Source organism: Emydura macquarii, unplaced genomic scaffold (genome assembly GCF_026122565.2).
Source record: "Emydura macquarii macquarii isolate MOO-44397 ecotype Brisbane River unplaced genomic scaffold, CSIRO-AGI_Emac_v2 contig_1363, whole genome shotgun sequence".
NCBI lineage: Eukaryota > Metazoa > Chordata > Testudines > Chelidae > Emydura > Emydura macquarii.
Genome location: NW_027131500.1, coordinates 18,654,105 through 18,666,207, shown reverse-complemented (window position 1 = coordinate 18,666,207; position 12,103 = coordinate 18,654,105). Strand labels below are relative to the sequence as shown.

Sequence of the window (12,103 nt, the reverse complement as noted above, 5' to 3'; positions counted from 1 at the left end):
GAAATATAAGAGGTTAGAAGATCTTTCTGAAACAAAAAGAACTATGTAACAGCTGGTTTCCTGCAGAGAAGAACATTAGGAAACATTTCGGTTGAGGGTTCTGTTTCTTGGTGTTTAAGTTAACAATCTACTTTTTTTTCTGTAACATTGGGCATACACAGAACACATCACTGTGTGGAAATTCATTGGCATTTGTTGGGGATGACTTCTATAACCCACATATGGTATTCTCACTCCTGAATAAGGTTATGATTTTGCCATGGAAATTTTTAGTACATTTCACAGCAGAAGTGTGGGGGGAAAACAGCTCCCGGGCTCAGCTCCCTGCTCAGGAAGTTGCAACCCAGTGCAAATGCAACCCATGTGCCAGGTTGTAACGCCACTTGGTTTGGGGGACTAGTCAAATGTGTTTTTACAGCCATTTCCAAGACTTCACTGACCTTATTCGATTTCTGTAGCCACCATGACCTCCATGGAAAAGCTGTAGCCCTTCTCCTGAGTAATGCAGCCATCCCAAACACGTGGTTAAATCCTTTAAGTCCTGTCATGCCATCATGCATTCTGTTTCTCATTTCTCTCTGCCTCTCTCATGCACACATATGATGGCATTAATAATGTGATGTGTGGAGAAGACTGAAGCAAGAGAAACCACACTTGTTAAATATTTACCATGCATGAGCTGGAGAAGCCAAGGAATAGAAGGGCCTGGCCTATTGTTAATACAAGTCAAGCAACCAGGTAACCCCAGCTACCCAGAACAGTAACCAAAAATAAGGAGATTGCAACCATTGCTGCCTACCACACATGATCTTTAGCTGTTACATTACAACAGCTGCTGCCTTTGACACCCATTGCAAAGGGTTTCGCTCCACCCCACCCCCTCCAGCTTCTCTTCCCATTGTCTCCCCCCGCGGGGGGGGGGGGGGCCGAGCAGCATCCTAGGAGCAGCCGAATTCCCTCCTCTGCCTCTGATTGGATGGCAGCCCGGGGCCGAGCTGCGGATTGGCTGTCGGGAGGTGGCAGTCAGGGCGGAGCGGGGGTGGCGGTGGCTAGCGCTCTCCGGCTCTCCTTGCGCTCTATTGGAGCGGCGCGGCGGCTGCGGTGCGGTCCCCGGGTGCGGCAGCTGGGGAGGGGGCGTGCGCGAGAGGAGGGGAGCGAGTGGCCGCGCAATGGTGAGTGCCGCGGCGGCTGCCGGGGGCTCCGTCCCCCCCCCCCCCGCGCCTGCTCTGACCACGGTCGCGGCTATAGCGGGGAGGGAGGCTGAAACGTTCCGGCGAGAAGGGCTGGGCGCGGGGTAGCGGGCAGGGCGCGGGGTGCAGCGGGTCAGGCAGACCCCTTCGACGGCAGCTGTCCGCGGGCTGCTGAGCTGGGGGAGGCGGCCCAGGCTGGGGCTGGCCCTCCGTCGTGGGGGCGGGGTGGGCAGGATGCAGTTGGCGATGCTCGGTAGGGGATCTGCTCCCCCGCGGGATGATCAGCCCCACAACGCAGCAGGGGTGCATGCATGTGCGGGGGGCTGGTCTTTCCTCCCCCCTTCCTCCGTATTTCCACTGTCCCCCTTCCCCCCTGTTCGCACCCCGGCGACTGACCCGCTCCCCCCTCCGCCCCCTCTCCGCAGTACGGGTTCGTCAATCACGCCCTGGAGCTGCTGGTGATCCGGAATTACGGCCCCGCGGTTTGGGAGGACATCAAGTAAGTGCCGCCCCCCAGCGCCGCGAGAGACACCGGCAGCCCTCCGCCCCCTGCCCCTCATCGCCGACCGACTGTCCCCGAGCCCGGCGCGGCCCTTGCCCCGCTGTCCCCGCGGCAGCAGCCGGGATCTTGCCCTGGGCGGTCTGTGGCCCCTTCCCCCGCCGGGATCTCCCCGCCCGGCCGCTCCGCGCTGCAGCCCAGAGCCAGGTTCCCACGCTCCTGAGCGGGGCGGGAGGCGGCCGCAGCAGCCGGGAGAGACGGGTCAGGGCTGCGGCTCGCTGGCAGCGGCTGAGCGGCACCGCTCAGGTTCGTGGGAAGGAAGGAGCCGGGTCGGTTCCACGCGCTCAGGCTCCCGAATGGGCTGAGCCGAGTTCAGTTGCTCCTGGGAATGTTGCAGACGCGCCAGCAGCAGCAGCAGCCTCCGGCGCTGATCCCAGGCTGAGCTCCCGGGGGGAGAGTCCCGACCCTGGGGGCTTCCGCACATCCCGGCCCACAGCCACCGCTCGCTTCTTTCCCACAGCGGCAGCTGGACTAGGTTAAGTGCAGTGTCCGCAGGGGTATGTGTACAGTGTAAGGAGACAGTGTTTATTGGTACTCTTTTCAAAATGTAGCGATTTGTTTGTAAACAAAGTGTTAAGGGTGCGAGTTTTTAACCCCCCCAGTGTACAGTACAGATAACGTGGTTCCCATAAGGCAGGCCTACCTTTTCCAATATTCATCCACAAAAGTGTGCAGCAGGAATTGCATAAGCCCCCAAGTCAGGGTATACACGCAATCATCTGTGAACACGCACACCCAATGGTCCACAAGCCCTGGAAGTTTTGCACACGCCCTTCTTGCCTGCACATTTCTGCATGTGGACTTGTGATGGATTTTGCATTTTAACTTAAGTACATAATTTGTTAATTATACAGAGGTGTATACTTCTCACTGTAGCTTAGCACAGTGTTTTCATATTCAGCCAGGGTAAGCTCCATTTTAGCTCAGCTGGGGCTAGACTGACCAAACAGCAAGTGTGAAGAATAGGGATGGGGTGGGGGGTAATAGGCACCTGTATAAGACAAAGCCCCAAATATCAGGACTGTCCCAATTCAATCGGGACATCTGGTCACCCTAGCTGGGGGTTTGACTCATTCTCCCTCCTTTGATTTCAATGGAATTATCCCAGGGTTAGAAATTAACCTCTGCTGCTCATGGATCCTGAATGTGGTCCCATTTTGACTCTTGCATAAGGTAATAAATAGACATTGTGTATGTAGGGAGTTCGGACACCACATGGGGAGACTATACTAACATTTTGGTGTGAGATCACTGTTTGGTAGACACAACAATTAAATCTCTTGCAAATTCCTGAAGGAATTCAAGTGGAATTGGTAGTTTACACCTTTTTAATTAAACACAGAATACTATATAAAACTGACATTAACAGGTGACTTTCACACTGGTCTGAACATGAAATAAGAAAAACATTTATACAAAAAAAGGAATACTGTATAAGATGGCTAGTATTTTCCTGTATATTACCATAATATTATCAAAGATATTGTATTAAATATAATAAAGATAATATTATTAAATTATTAATATTATCAAAGATAATATTATTGCTTTCTTGAGCCCAGCTCCTTTTGCTTGATCCTCTAGGGAAGGCTAAATCTCTTAATCTGTTTCCAAGGAAATAATTATGTCAAAAATAGAGAATGATGATTTCACTGCTGGATTGGACAGAAGTATGGGTTGGTTTGTGAGGAACAAACCTGTGTTTAACACTAATACAGAAGCTTTGATATATAGCCAAAATCATAGGAAAAATGGTATAACGTGATATGATTTTCCAAAATCATAGGAAAAATGGGTAAAAGACATGACATATTCTGCATTCATAGTTTTAAGTTTGCCCTGTAAAAATTTCTTCTTTAGCGCTGGGCTTAGTGTGGTAATGCTTGACCTTAGAAAAGCAGATGAAAAACAGAATGTAATATATGTGCACAATGTATTATTTTAAATGAGGAGTGGGATTTTTTAGGTTTACCTCAGTTACTTAGGAGTATAATTCTCCTTTCAACTAGAACTCTAATTTTCATGGTATTATTTTAATTTATTTTTGTGGATTTATTTCCTTATCCCATTGTAGATAGCTGTGGTTATTTTGAGTAATTTTATTTTAGATTAATGTGGCTGCACTACCAGTATTCTAAAAGCTGTATTTTGCGATCTGTTGTGAGCCACATAACAGCCAAAACATGTTTTGTTTTGTTTTGCTGTAAGTTACGTGTGAGGCTGAGAGTTGGTTTTTTTTCTTGCATATAATAACTGAACACAGGGCCACCCTGTGCGTTTTTGCACTCATAAGGCCTGATTCTGTTTTCACTTATAGCAGTTTAAGTTAAGAGCAACTCAGCTGTAATCAAAGGAATGACACTAATGTGAAACTGGGATAAATGAAATCCGACTCAAATTCAGGGAAGTCCCTGGCCTGTGCAATACAGGAAGTCAGGCTAGATCACAATGTTTCCTCTGTATAATCTATGAATCTGTGAATGCATGAAAAAAATATAAGGGACATTCGGTATACAGCCGCCTATCATCACTTTAGATCTCCTTGCAAAATACACCTTTGGAAATTACAGTCCTTTTGCCCATAATGTCCACTGAAAAGAGCTGACACTTGAGACTGATCTCGGGGAATCTATGAAGCCTAGCACCCTAACACACGAACCTGCTGCAGGGAGTGGGACTCTGTTGGTAAAACTTAGCCTACATAATGTGCTTTATATCTTCAAAATGCTACACAAATACTATTTCATTAATCCTCACAATACCATTGCAAGGTAGATAGATGAGGATTATCATGCTTGTTTTACAATTTGGAGAAACAGATACAAAGTGAAGATAAATATTTTGTCAGCGCCACACAAGAGTCAATGGCAGAGCTGTGCTTAGAAAACTCAGGAGGTCCTGGCTCCCAATCCCATTCTTCAGCCAACCACATTGGCTCTCTTGCACCAGCACACCATGCTGTGTCAGGATGTACCTCCAAGGCCAAAAGGAAAATAGCTTCGTTGGATGGAGTCTTACTACCTCACAGCCCCAACAATACTACGATACATCACATATGATGTAGAATCGTAATGTGGAGTGTGATCTGTGAGAAGAAGATAGAGAGACATGTCTGATACTGATTTACCCTATGCAAAGCTGCATAAAATCCAACAGGGTTGATACTGAAAGTTAGTGCCGCACTGAGTAGCACTAACTAGTGGACAAACACCTCTATATCTCACTGGAGGAGACTATCATGATTGTACCGATTTAGAGAGCAAGATAGAGGCCATCAGTGGCATGCCATGTGGTGCGTGCATCACACTACGATGAAAGTTTTTAAAGAAATACTTAACATAAATAGGTAGCAGAACAGGTTGGATCTTTTACTGTACATGAGTAGGCAGACTCACATAAGGTTTTTGATTTAGCAATTAGGCCTTTAGGAAACATTTAAAAGGATACAGAACAGAGACCAACAATGGTGTAATCACTGATGACTGAAGAGTGCCATAGCTAGCTGTTGACCTCAGTTATCTTTGGATGTTGAAGAAAGTGGTGTGAGTGGAGTTCTGAGTTAGTGGGGCTGGATTTGCTAGAACCTAGAGACTTCTGCAAGGTGGACAGAACATCTGATAACATGATCCTATATCAAACTGTCCATTTCATCTTACTTTTTAGTCTTCAGTTTTCTCCATGTTGAACTAATGACTGATGACATGATGATTTCTCATTCACTCTAAAGTAAATGTGAAAGCTACTGATCAGTAATGCAAACTTGTGGTTAATGTTCAATATATGGACTTTATACTGAACTTTGAGAGAAGTGGCAGAAAACAAGTTGATTGAATTGACTGAACTAATGAAAAGAGATAATTCTAAAATAAAATGTATACATTGTGAAGAGTTATTAAGTAGTAAATTGAAAGGATTTGTGCTCATCTCAGAGCATGCAGAACATCGTTTTTGTTGGATTCATCAAGATCAAATGTGCCATTGAATGAAGCTCTGCCTATAGAAATGGAAGAGGAGATCATCGATGAGGTTTTGATGCTGCTATAAGAGTGACATTTTGCTGCCACCGTTATCATCAAAGCATAGACAATTACAATTTAAGTCTCCACTCCTGACCTTCAAACAGCTCGTCAACATTCCTTTACATTCCTTTGCAACTACCATCAGCCCCATACTTTGGGTTATTGAAAAAGGAGACATGCAAATGATGCACAGTGGAACTCTCAGGAAGATTCTGTCTCTCCTTTTGCATCCACCTATAAAACAGAATACACTCAAAACATAACATGCTTTTTACAGAACAAGGGATTCTACAAAGAGACACTAAACTACACTTATAAAGCAACTGAAGTAGGTTTTGTTGAGATTTAGATTACAAACTGATGACACTACTGTCATAGTTTGAGTGGATATATGGCTTGATTTTAAATATAGAATCATAGAAGATTAGGGTTGGAAGGGACCTCAAAAGGTCATCTAGTCCAACCCCGTGCTCAAAGCAGGACCAACTCCAACTAAATCATCCCAGCCAGGGCTTTGTCAAGCCGCACCTTAAAAACATCTAAGGATGGAGATTCCACCACCTCCCTAGGTAACCCATTCCAGTGCTTCACCACCCTCCTAATTAATTTTTTTTCCCTAATATCCAACTTAGACCTCGCTCAGTACAACTTGAGACCATTGCTTCTAGTTCTGTCATCTACTACCACTGAGAACAGCCTAGCTCCATCCTCCCTGGAACCCCGTTTCAGGTAGTTAAAGGCTACTATCAAATCCCCCCTCATTCTTCTCTTCTGCAGGCTAAACAAGCCTAGTTCCCTCAGCCTCTCCTCATAAATCGTGCTCCAGGCCCCTAATCATTTTTGTTGCCCTCCGCTGGACTCTCTCCAACTTGTCCACATCCTTTCTGTGGTAGGAACTGGAACTACAAAAGAACAAATAATAATTAACCCTTCTCCCAAATTCAGAAAAACCCTGGAACCTTGCTTTACTGAACCAACATGACATATTCAATACAAAAAGATCAGAGGTGGAGCAGCCCTGAAAAAGGATGGAAAGGCTGTAATCTGGTTGACAGAATGTAATCCTGAGTTATACCGCCTGCATTGGTTTCCCCACCTTAATATTTATGGGAGTTAATTCTACTTCTACTTTGTAAATTTTCTCTGCCTGGTCCTCATAAATTTCAGAATTTGGGATTTTTCAACACTTTCCTGGCTCGGAGTCATTCCACCCTTCTTGTATGGACTCAGCTCTGTGTGTTGAGATAGGAGAGATGTTGTTCACATAGGGGAAAGTCTCCATGAGGCGGATGGACATTGCTGCAGCAGATTGTCCTTAGAATAAAGTAAGGATGTTCTTAGATAATATTTTCCTTTGCTTACTAAAAGTTACATGGTCTGTGTCATGCTTGCCACTGTAAAACACTTTTTCAATTAATTTTTTCTGAAGAAGTTGATCCTGGATATGGGACAAAAGTTTTTCGTGCAAAATAAACTGATACTTAGGGCTCTAGTTCCTTTTAAAATTTAGAGGCTTTTGGTGTGTTCCTCCCCTGCTCAAAAGAGGATTAGATTTCAGACTACTTATTTTTGTCATTGTTACATGTAAAAGGCCATTCCAGATCCGGTGTGGTCATTTACACTTTTGTCTAATTACTCGCTGCTAGAAACAAATGAGCTCATCAGGATTTACCCCTTTGCTGTCATGGGGTTATCTTCGCATTCAGGTATGTGTTTGCTTGTTGTTCAGGAATTTAGTGCTAAGTCTTCCATCATGTTTTTGGCCAGGCTTGACCCTCAATATGTGACATTTTCAGTTTGCGATATTTCCAAAAAAATATGATTTTGAAAGTCTTGTTAAAACACACAGCAAAACCCTTCACTACCACAACAAGATCTTTTACATTTTAAAATGAATGCAGAATAAGTGATCCTCTTCCCATCTAGCAGGTCTTGAAAGATCTGGCTTTGTGAAATTTAGTCAAGTGCTGCCTGAAGGTAAAGAAAGCTATTCAAATAAAATCTCCATCTTCTTTTTGTTTCTATGCTAGAGGCTCCCATAAAACCAGGTTCCATGACCTGGTGAGTATAGAAAGAATGGACCAGATGTTGAAGCCTGTCCTGACTTCAAAAGTCTGCTGCTAAACATCTGATGATACTAGACCTTCTAGAAAAGAAAATCTAAGTGCAAGCATGTGTCATATTATGTATATAGCAAGTGGTGACGTTTTACCGTGACTCCGGGAGCCACAGTTGCCTCCCTGCTCCCCACCTTGGTTTGTGTAGGGGTAATAATTTGCTTCTGCATTTGGCATGGATCCAAGGCTCCAGCAATTCCCTGCCCCTCTTTGCCAACCTGTTGTGTGCTGGGGAAATAAATGGATGTATGGCCTCTGCTTGCCCAGACACAAGGTCTGGGTAACCTGCTTATTAGCGGTTCTTCCTCATCTAATAGTCCTTTGCGCGGTAATCCAAGTTACAGCTAACCCCAAATTAAGGTTTAAACCAACCCGCTCCTCCCCACAAATGTTTAAAAGCTTTCCAATGTGAACTGTTGTGATCTTACCTGAGGTGTTTTGTGGTAATGTTACCATTCTGCCATTGACCCATGAAAAATCTACTAGCTCATATTTTCAGTGCTGTCTCACAGCTAAGTTGTAAAGCCCCCAAACCTCCCCATATCTGATGTTTGTGCCTGAAATTTCATCCTAAAAACTGCTATTTCATTATTTAACTGGAGTTTGAGTTGAAAATTGGTTGGACTATTCATTATTTATTACAGAGTTCACTAAAAAAGGGGTCTAATCTACTGCCAGTCAGAATGGAGAATTCTTTATTAATATTGACAGGAGTCCTGTGCACACAGCAGCAAAGAAGAAAAGAAAAAGCTTCAAAGTGTATTTATTAATTATTATTATTATAAGCAGTAGTAGTAGCACCTAGGTGCCCTAGTCATGGCCCAGGATTCCATTGTGCTAGGTGCTGTACAAACCCAGAACAAAAAGACAGTCCTACCTTAAAGAGCTTAGTGAGCATTTGAACTGCAGGTCAATCTTGCAAGTTTTCTCTCTGTTCACTGGAGGGCTGCAGAGGTTCTGCGCTGTGGCTGGAGCCCTCAAGAGAAATTCCATTTCTCTTAGGGTGTGAATACTAGTGAAAAGTGCAGTGTGCCTGGCTAGCCTTGATGGATTGTCTGCAGGTGGGTGTGGGTTGGGGGTAGGGCACCCTCATGTCACAACAATCAATGCTCACGATTGATATCATGATAATTTCAACAACATACAGCTGTGAACACTTCAGAGAAATGATTGAGGTAAGGAATAAGCTGTAAAACCCAACATATTCTTTTTTAATATATACCAATGCATAAGCAGAAAAGAATAAGACAAAATGCAGTTTTTATTACACACACAAAGCTATGCTGTAAGAGCATTATTAAAGTTGCAAAGTACTCAGAAGTTAGGAAATGCCAGAGTTAAGGTTGTCTGTGTAACCTTTATTATCCCCCTTGTGATTATGATACAGTCTTTAATTATATGATCTCATTCAGTGCCTGGGACAGATGGTGCTTGCCTAACGAGCAACTATTCAATGTTTTGTTTTCTTCTCATTGTTTGGTGTGTGGCCCAAACCTGATTTGCTGCACATTATTCAAATCCTGCCTTGAAGACGGAGTTATTGATTTCCTCATAGGCTGATATGCTTATCACTATATTAACTGAGTGACTCACAAACATTAATTAATTTATTTTCATAAAACCCTTGGGAGTGAGGGTGTTGTACTACCGCCTTTTTACAGATAGGGTGTTGAGACAGAGAGAAATTAAAGTCTGAATTTTCCACTAATTTTGGATGCCAAATTTGAGGCCCGTAGGATCAGATTTTTCAGTGTACTTAACATTATATAGCTTTTTATGTGTTCAAGCACAGCTCCATTGGCTTCCATTACTGCTGTGAATAATCTCACTTCTGCACTTCTCAGCACTTCTGCAGATCATGTTCCAATGTCTCAAATTAGGCATTCATGACTACCTGTAAAAAGTTTCGTTTTACTCACTTGCTAATATCACATTCTGCAGCACAGGCAGGGATAGCATATCATTCCCGAGGGGCAGCATTCAACTGCTTTTATCATGAGACCATCCTTTCTCTCACATAAATCTCTTGCCTCATTCACTGGACTTCCAGCTTCTGCAAAAAAAATGAAGCAGGAGTCTTACAGACAAGTCTCTTTACTACATAACACTGATTCATTCCCAGAGCAAGTCCATCCTGTCCACTGAATGAGGCAAGGGACCTGTGGAAAAAATAGTAGGTGATCATGTAATTAAAGATTGCACAAGGGGAGAGAATTAAAGCCCACTTGCACATGCAGCCTTAATTATGATTTTTTTCTAACTTCTGAGAACTTGACTTTGCAATCTTAATAATATTCTTTTAATATATTTTTGTGTGAATTTTCCTAGTTTATTAAAAACGCAAACTGAAAAAACCAGAAGTTCTGTCACGTGATCTCATGGATCAATAGCAGGATTGTTACTTTTAGATGCTCTGCACAGACCTCTGCCATTTGAGCTAATGGAGTAACTGATAGCAGTAGTAGGTTGTCTACCTCTAGATGGGGATGATGCCTGTGTATTTCACAGCTATTTTTTGACATCAGAGGGATGGTGAGACTCAGGAATCTTAGGTTCCATTCCAGTTTTCGGAGAAGAGTGTGCTCTAGTGGGCACAGACTCCTCTACCCGTTCTCCTTCAAGTTGGATTTTTTTTTGGCTCTTCCCGTCCAACCTGTTCTCTGCCCCACTCTGGTTCCTCGTCACATCCCGCCTAGCAAGTCCTAGTCTGCACTGCTCAGGCTTCTTATCCCACTCCCAGTCCCCTTGCACAGCAAGTCCTAGTCTCATTCCTCTGGGCCACGCCCTTGCGCTCCCAGTCCACACCATCACCCACCAACTCCTTGACCCCATATAATCCCAGTTTTCCCCTCCTCCCAGATCCTCATCCAGTCTACCGCCTCCTTTCCTCTGGCTCCTAAGTTCTTATAATGAGAAGTGTCAGACTGCCATAACCTTTGGGGACTATTTTTAAAGGCACAACTGGTGGCTGGGTACCTAACTCCCATTAAAAGTTAGGCACTGCAACTCAGTGGGAGTGGAGCCACTTGTGCTTTTGAAAATATCCTCCATTGATTTAGACACTTTTCAAAATCTCACCCTCAGAGAATCTGATCTGTTTTCTATGTTTGAAGTTGCTGTAGCACAGAATTGTATAAAATAATTGTTGCAACTTCTAACAAGCTTTCTATTTAAAAATATTTATTGTAATTTTTGTTATTACATATGGGACCTATTGTATTTTTGAAAGTCACATCATTTCCTGAGAATTTCTAGTGTAGTAAAACGTGCTTTGTTTTTATGCTCCAATAAACAGCAAATCATAAAATAATTCTGCAGTGTTTGAGAGGTGACAGCCTACAAAATAAATACAATGATCTGGCTTTTTGTGTATGTGGGTGTTCTTTTCAGACTACCTCCTTATTGACCAGGGCTGAGCTTTCTGAAAAAAAAACAATTATCTGTGTTGGCAAATCCTGTGAGAATCAAGCCCCAACTGGCCCAACCCATATTAAAGTTGTTCAGGGAGGAAAAAAACAGAAAAGCAAAAGAAAAGCTGTGTAGTTTAAAATCTTACGGTATGAGCCTGCACTTTGCTTTCAGTTTGACTTTTTAACAACCTAGGAAATAACACACAGAAACGGTGTTAAATCCCCCCCCAACATTTTTAAGGTTTCAAAGTTAAGCATTCAAAAGTCAGGAAATGCCAGAATTAAGGTTGTCTGTGTGTCTGATTGGCAGAAGTGCTAAGCATTCACAGCTGTAACTGAAGTCAACAGGAGCTGGGCTTTGAACATATAAAGTGCCATATAATGCTAAGTATTCTAAAAATCAAGTCCTAGACATCCCAGATTGGGCACCAAAAATTAGTGGAAACTTTTGACCATAAGTTCTCTGTGCCAGAGATCCCCATTTGTGAAATGGGGATAGTACTACCCCCTCTCTTCAGTGGGGTGCTGTGATGATAAATTCATTAATGTTTGGGAAGCACTCGTATATTATAGTGCTGACCCATAGAAGGACCCAGGTGGAAATTAATAATACTTTATTCAGAGCAGAATTTGAATACAGTCAAAAAATAAGGCTTGAGTCACAGATTGAGTAGTGAGGGGAAAACAGAATATTGAATATAGACTCAGTGATTGAATGGAAAAAATAGGGGCCCTATGGAAAAAATAGTATGTGGTCGTGTAATTAAAGACAGTGTCATAATACATATGCACAAGGGAGCTGAATTAA

General features: G+C 43.4%; 1 protein-coding gene and 1 long non-coding RNA gene across 3 annotated transcripts in view; one reads left to right on the top strand and one right to left on the bottom strand.

Moving 5' to 3' along the window:
- Nucleotides 1–1,059: 1,059 nt before the first annotated feature.
- Nucleotides 1,060–12,103, top strand: part of GUCY1B1 (guanylate cyclase 1 soluble subunit beta 1) — a 61,362-nt gene continuing 50,318 nt past the window's right edge. For both annotated transcript variants that reach the window (XM_067551846.1, XM_067551847.1), the window contains exons 1-2: nucleotides 1,060–1,172; nucleotides 1,616–1,689. In XM_067551846.1, coding sequence (XP_067407947.1) covers nucleotides 1,170–1,172; nucleotides 1,616–1,689 — 77 coding nt within the window. In that variant the 5' untranslated portion in view covers nucleotides 1,060–1,169. The remainder of the gene's footprint in view (nucleotides 1,173–1,615; nucleotides 1,690–12,103) is intronic.
- Nucleotides 5,510–8,899, bottom strand: LOC137155610 (uncharacterized). The gene is made up of 3 exons (XR_010920572.1): nucleotides 8,763–8,899; nucleotides 5,863–6,002; nucleotides 5,510–5,743 (listed from the first exon to the last, which is right to left on the bottom strand). It is a non-coding gene; the product is annotated as an uncharacterized lncRNA (long non-coding RNA).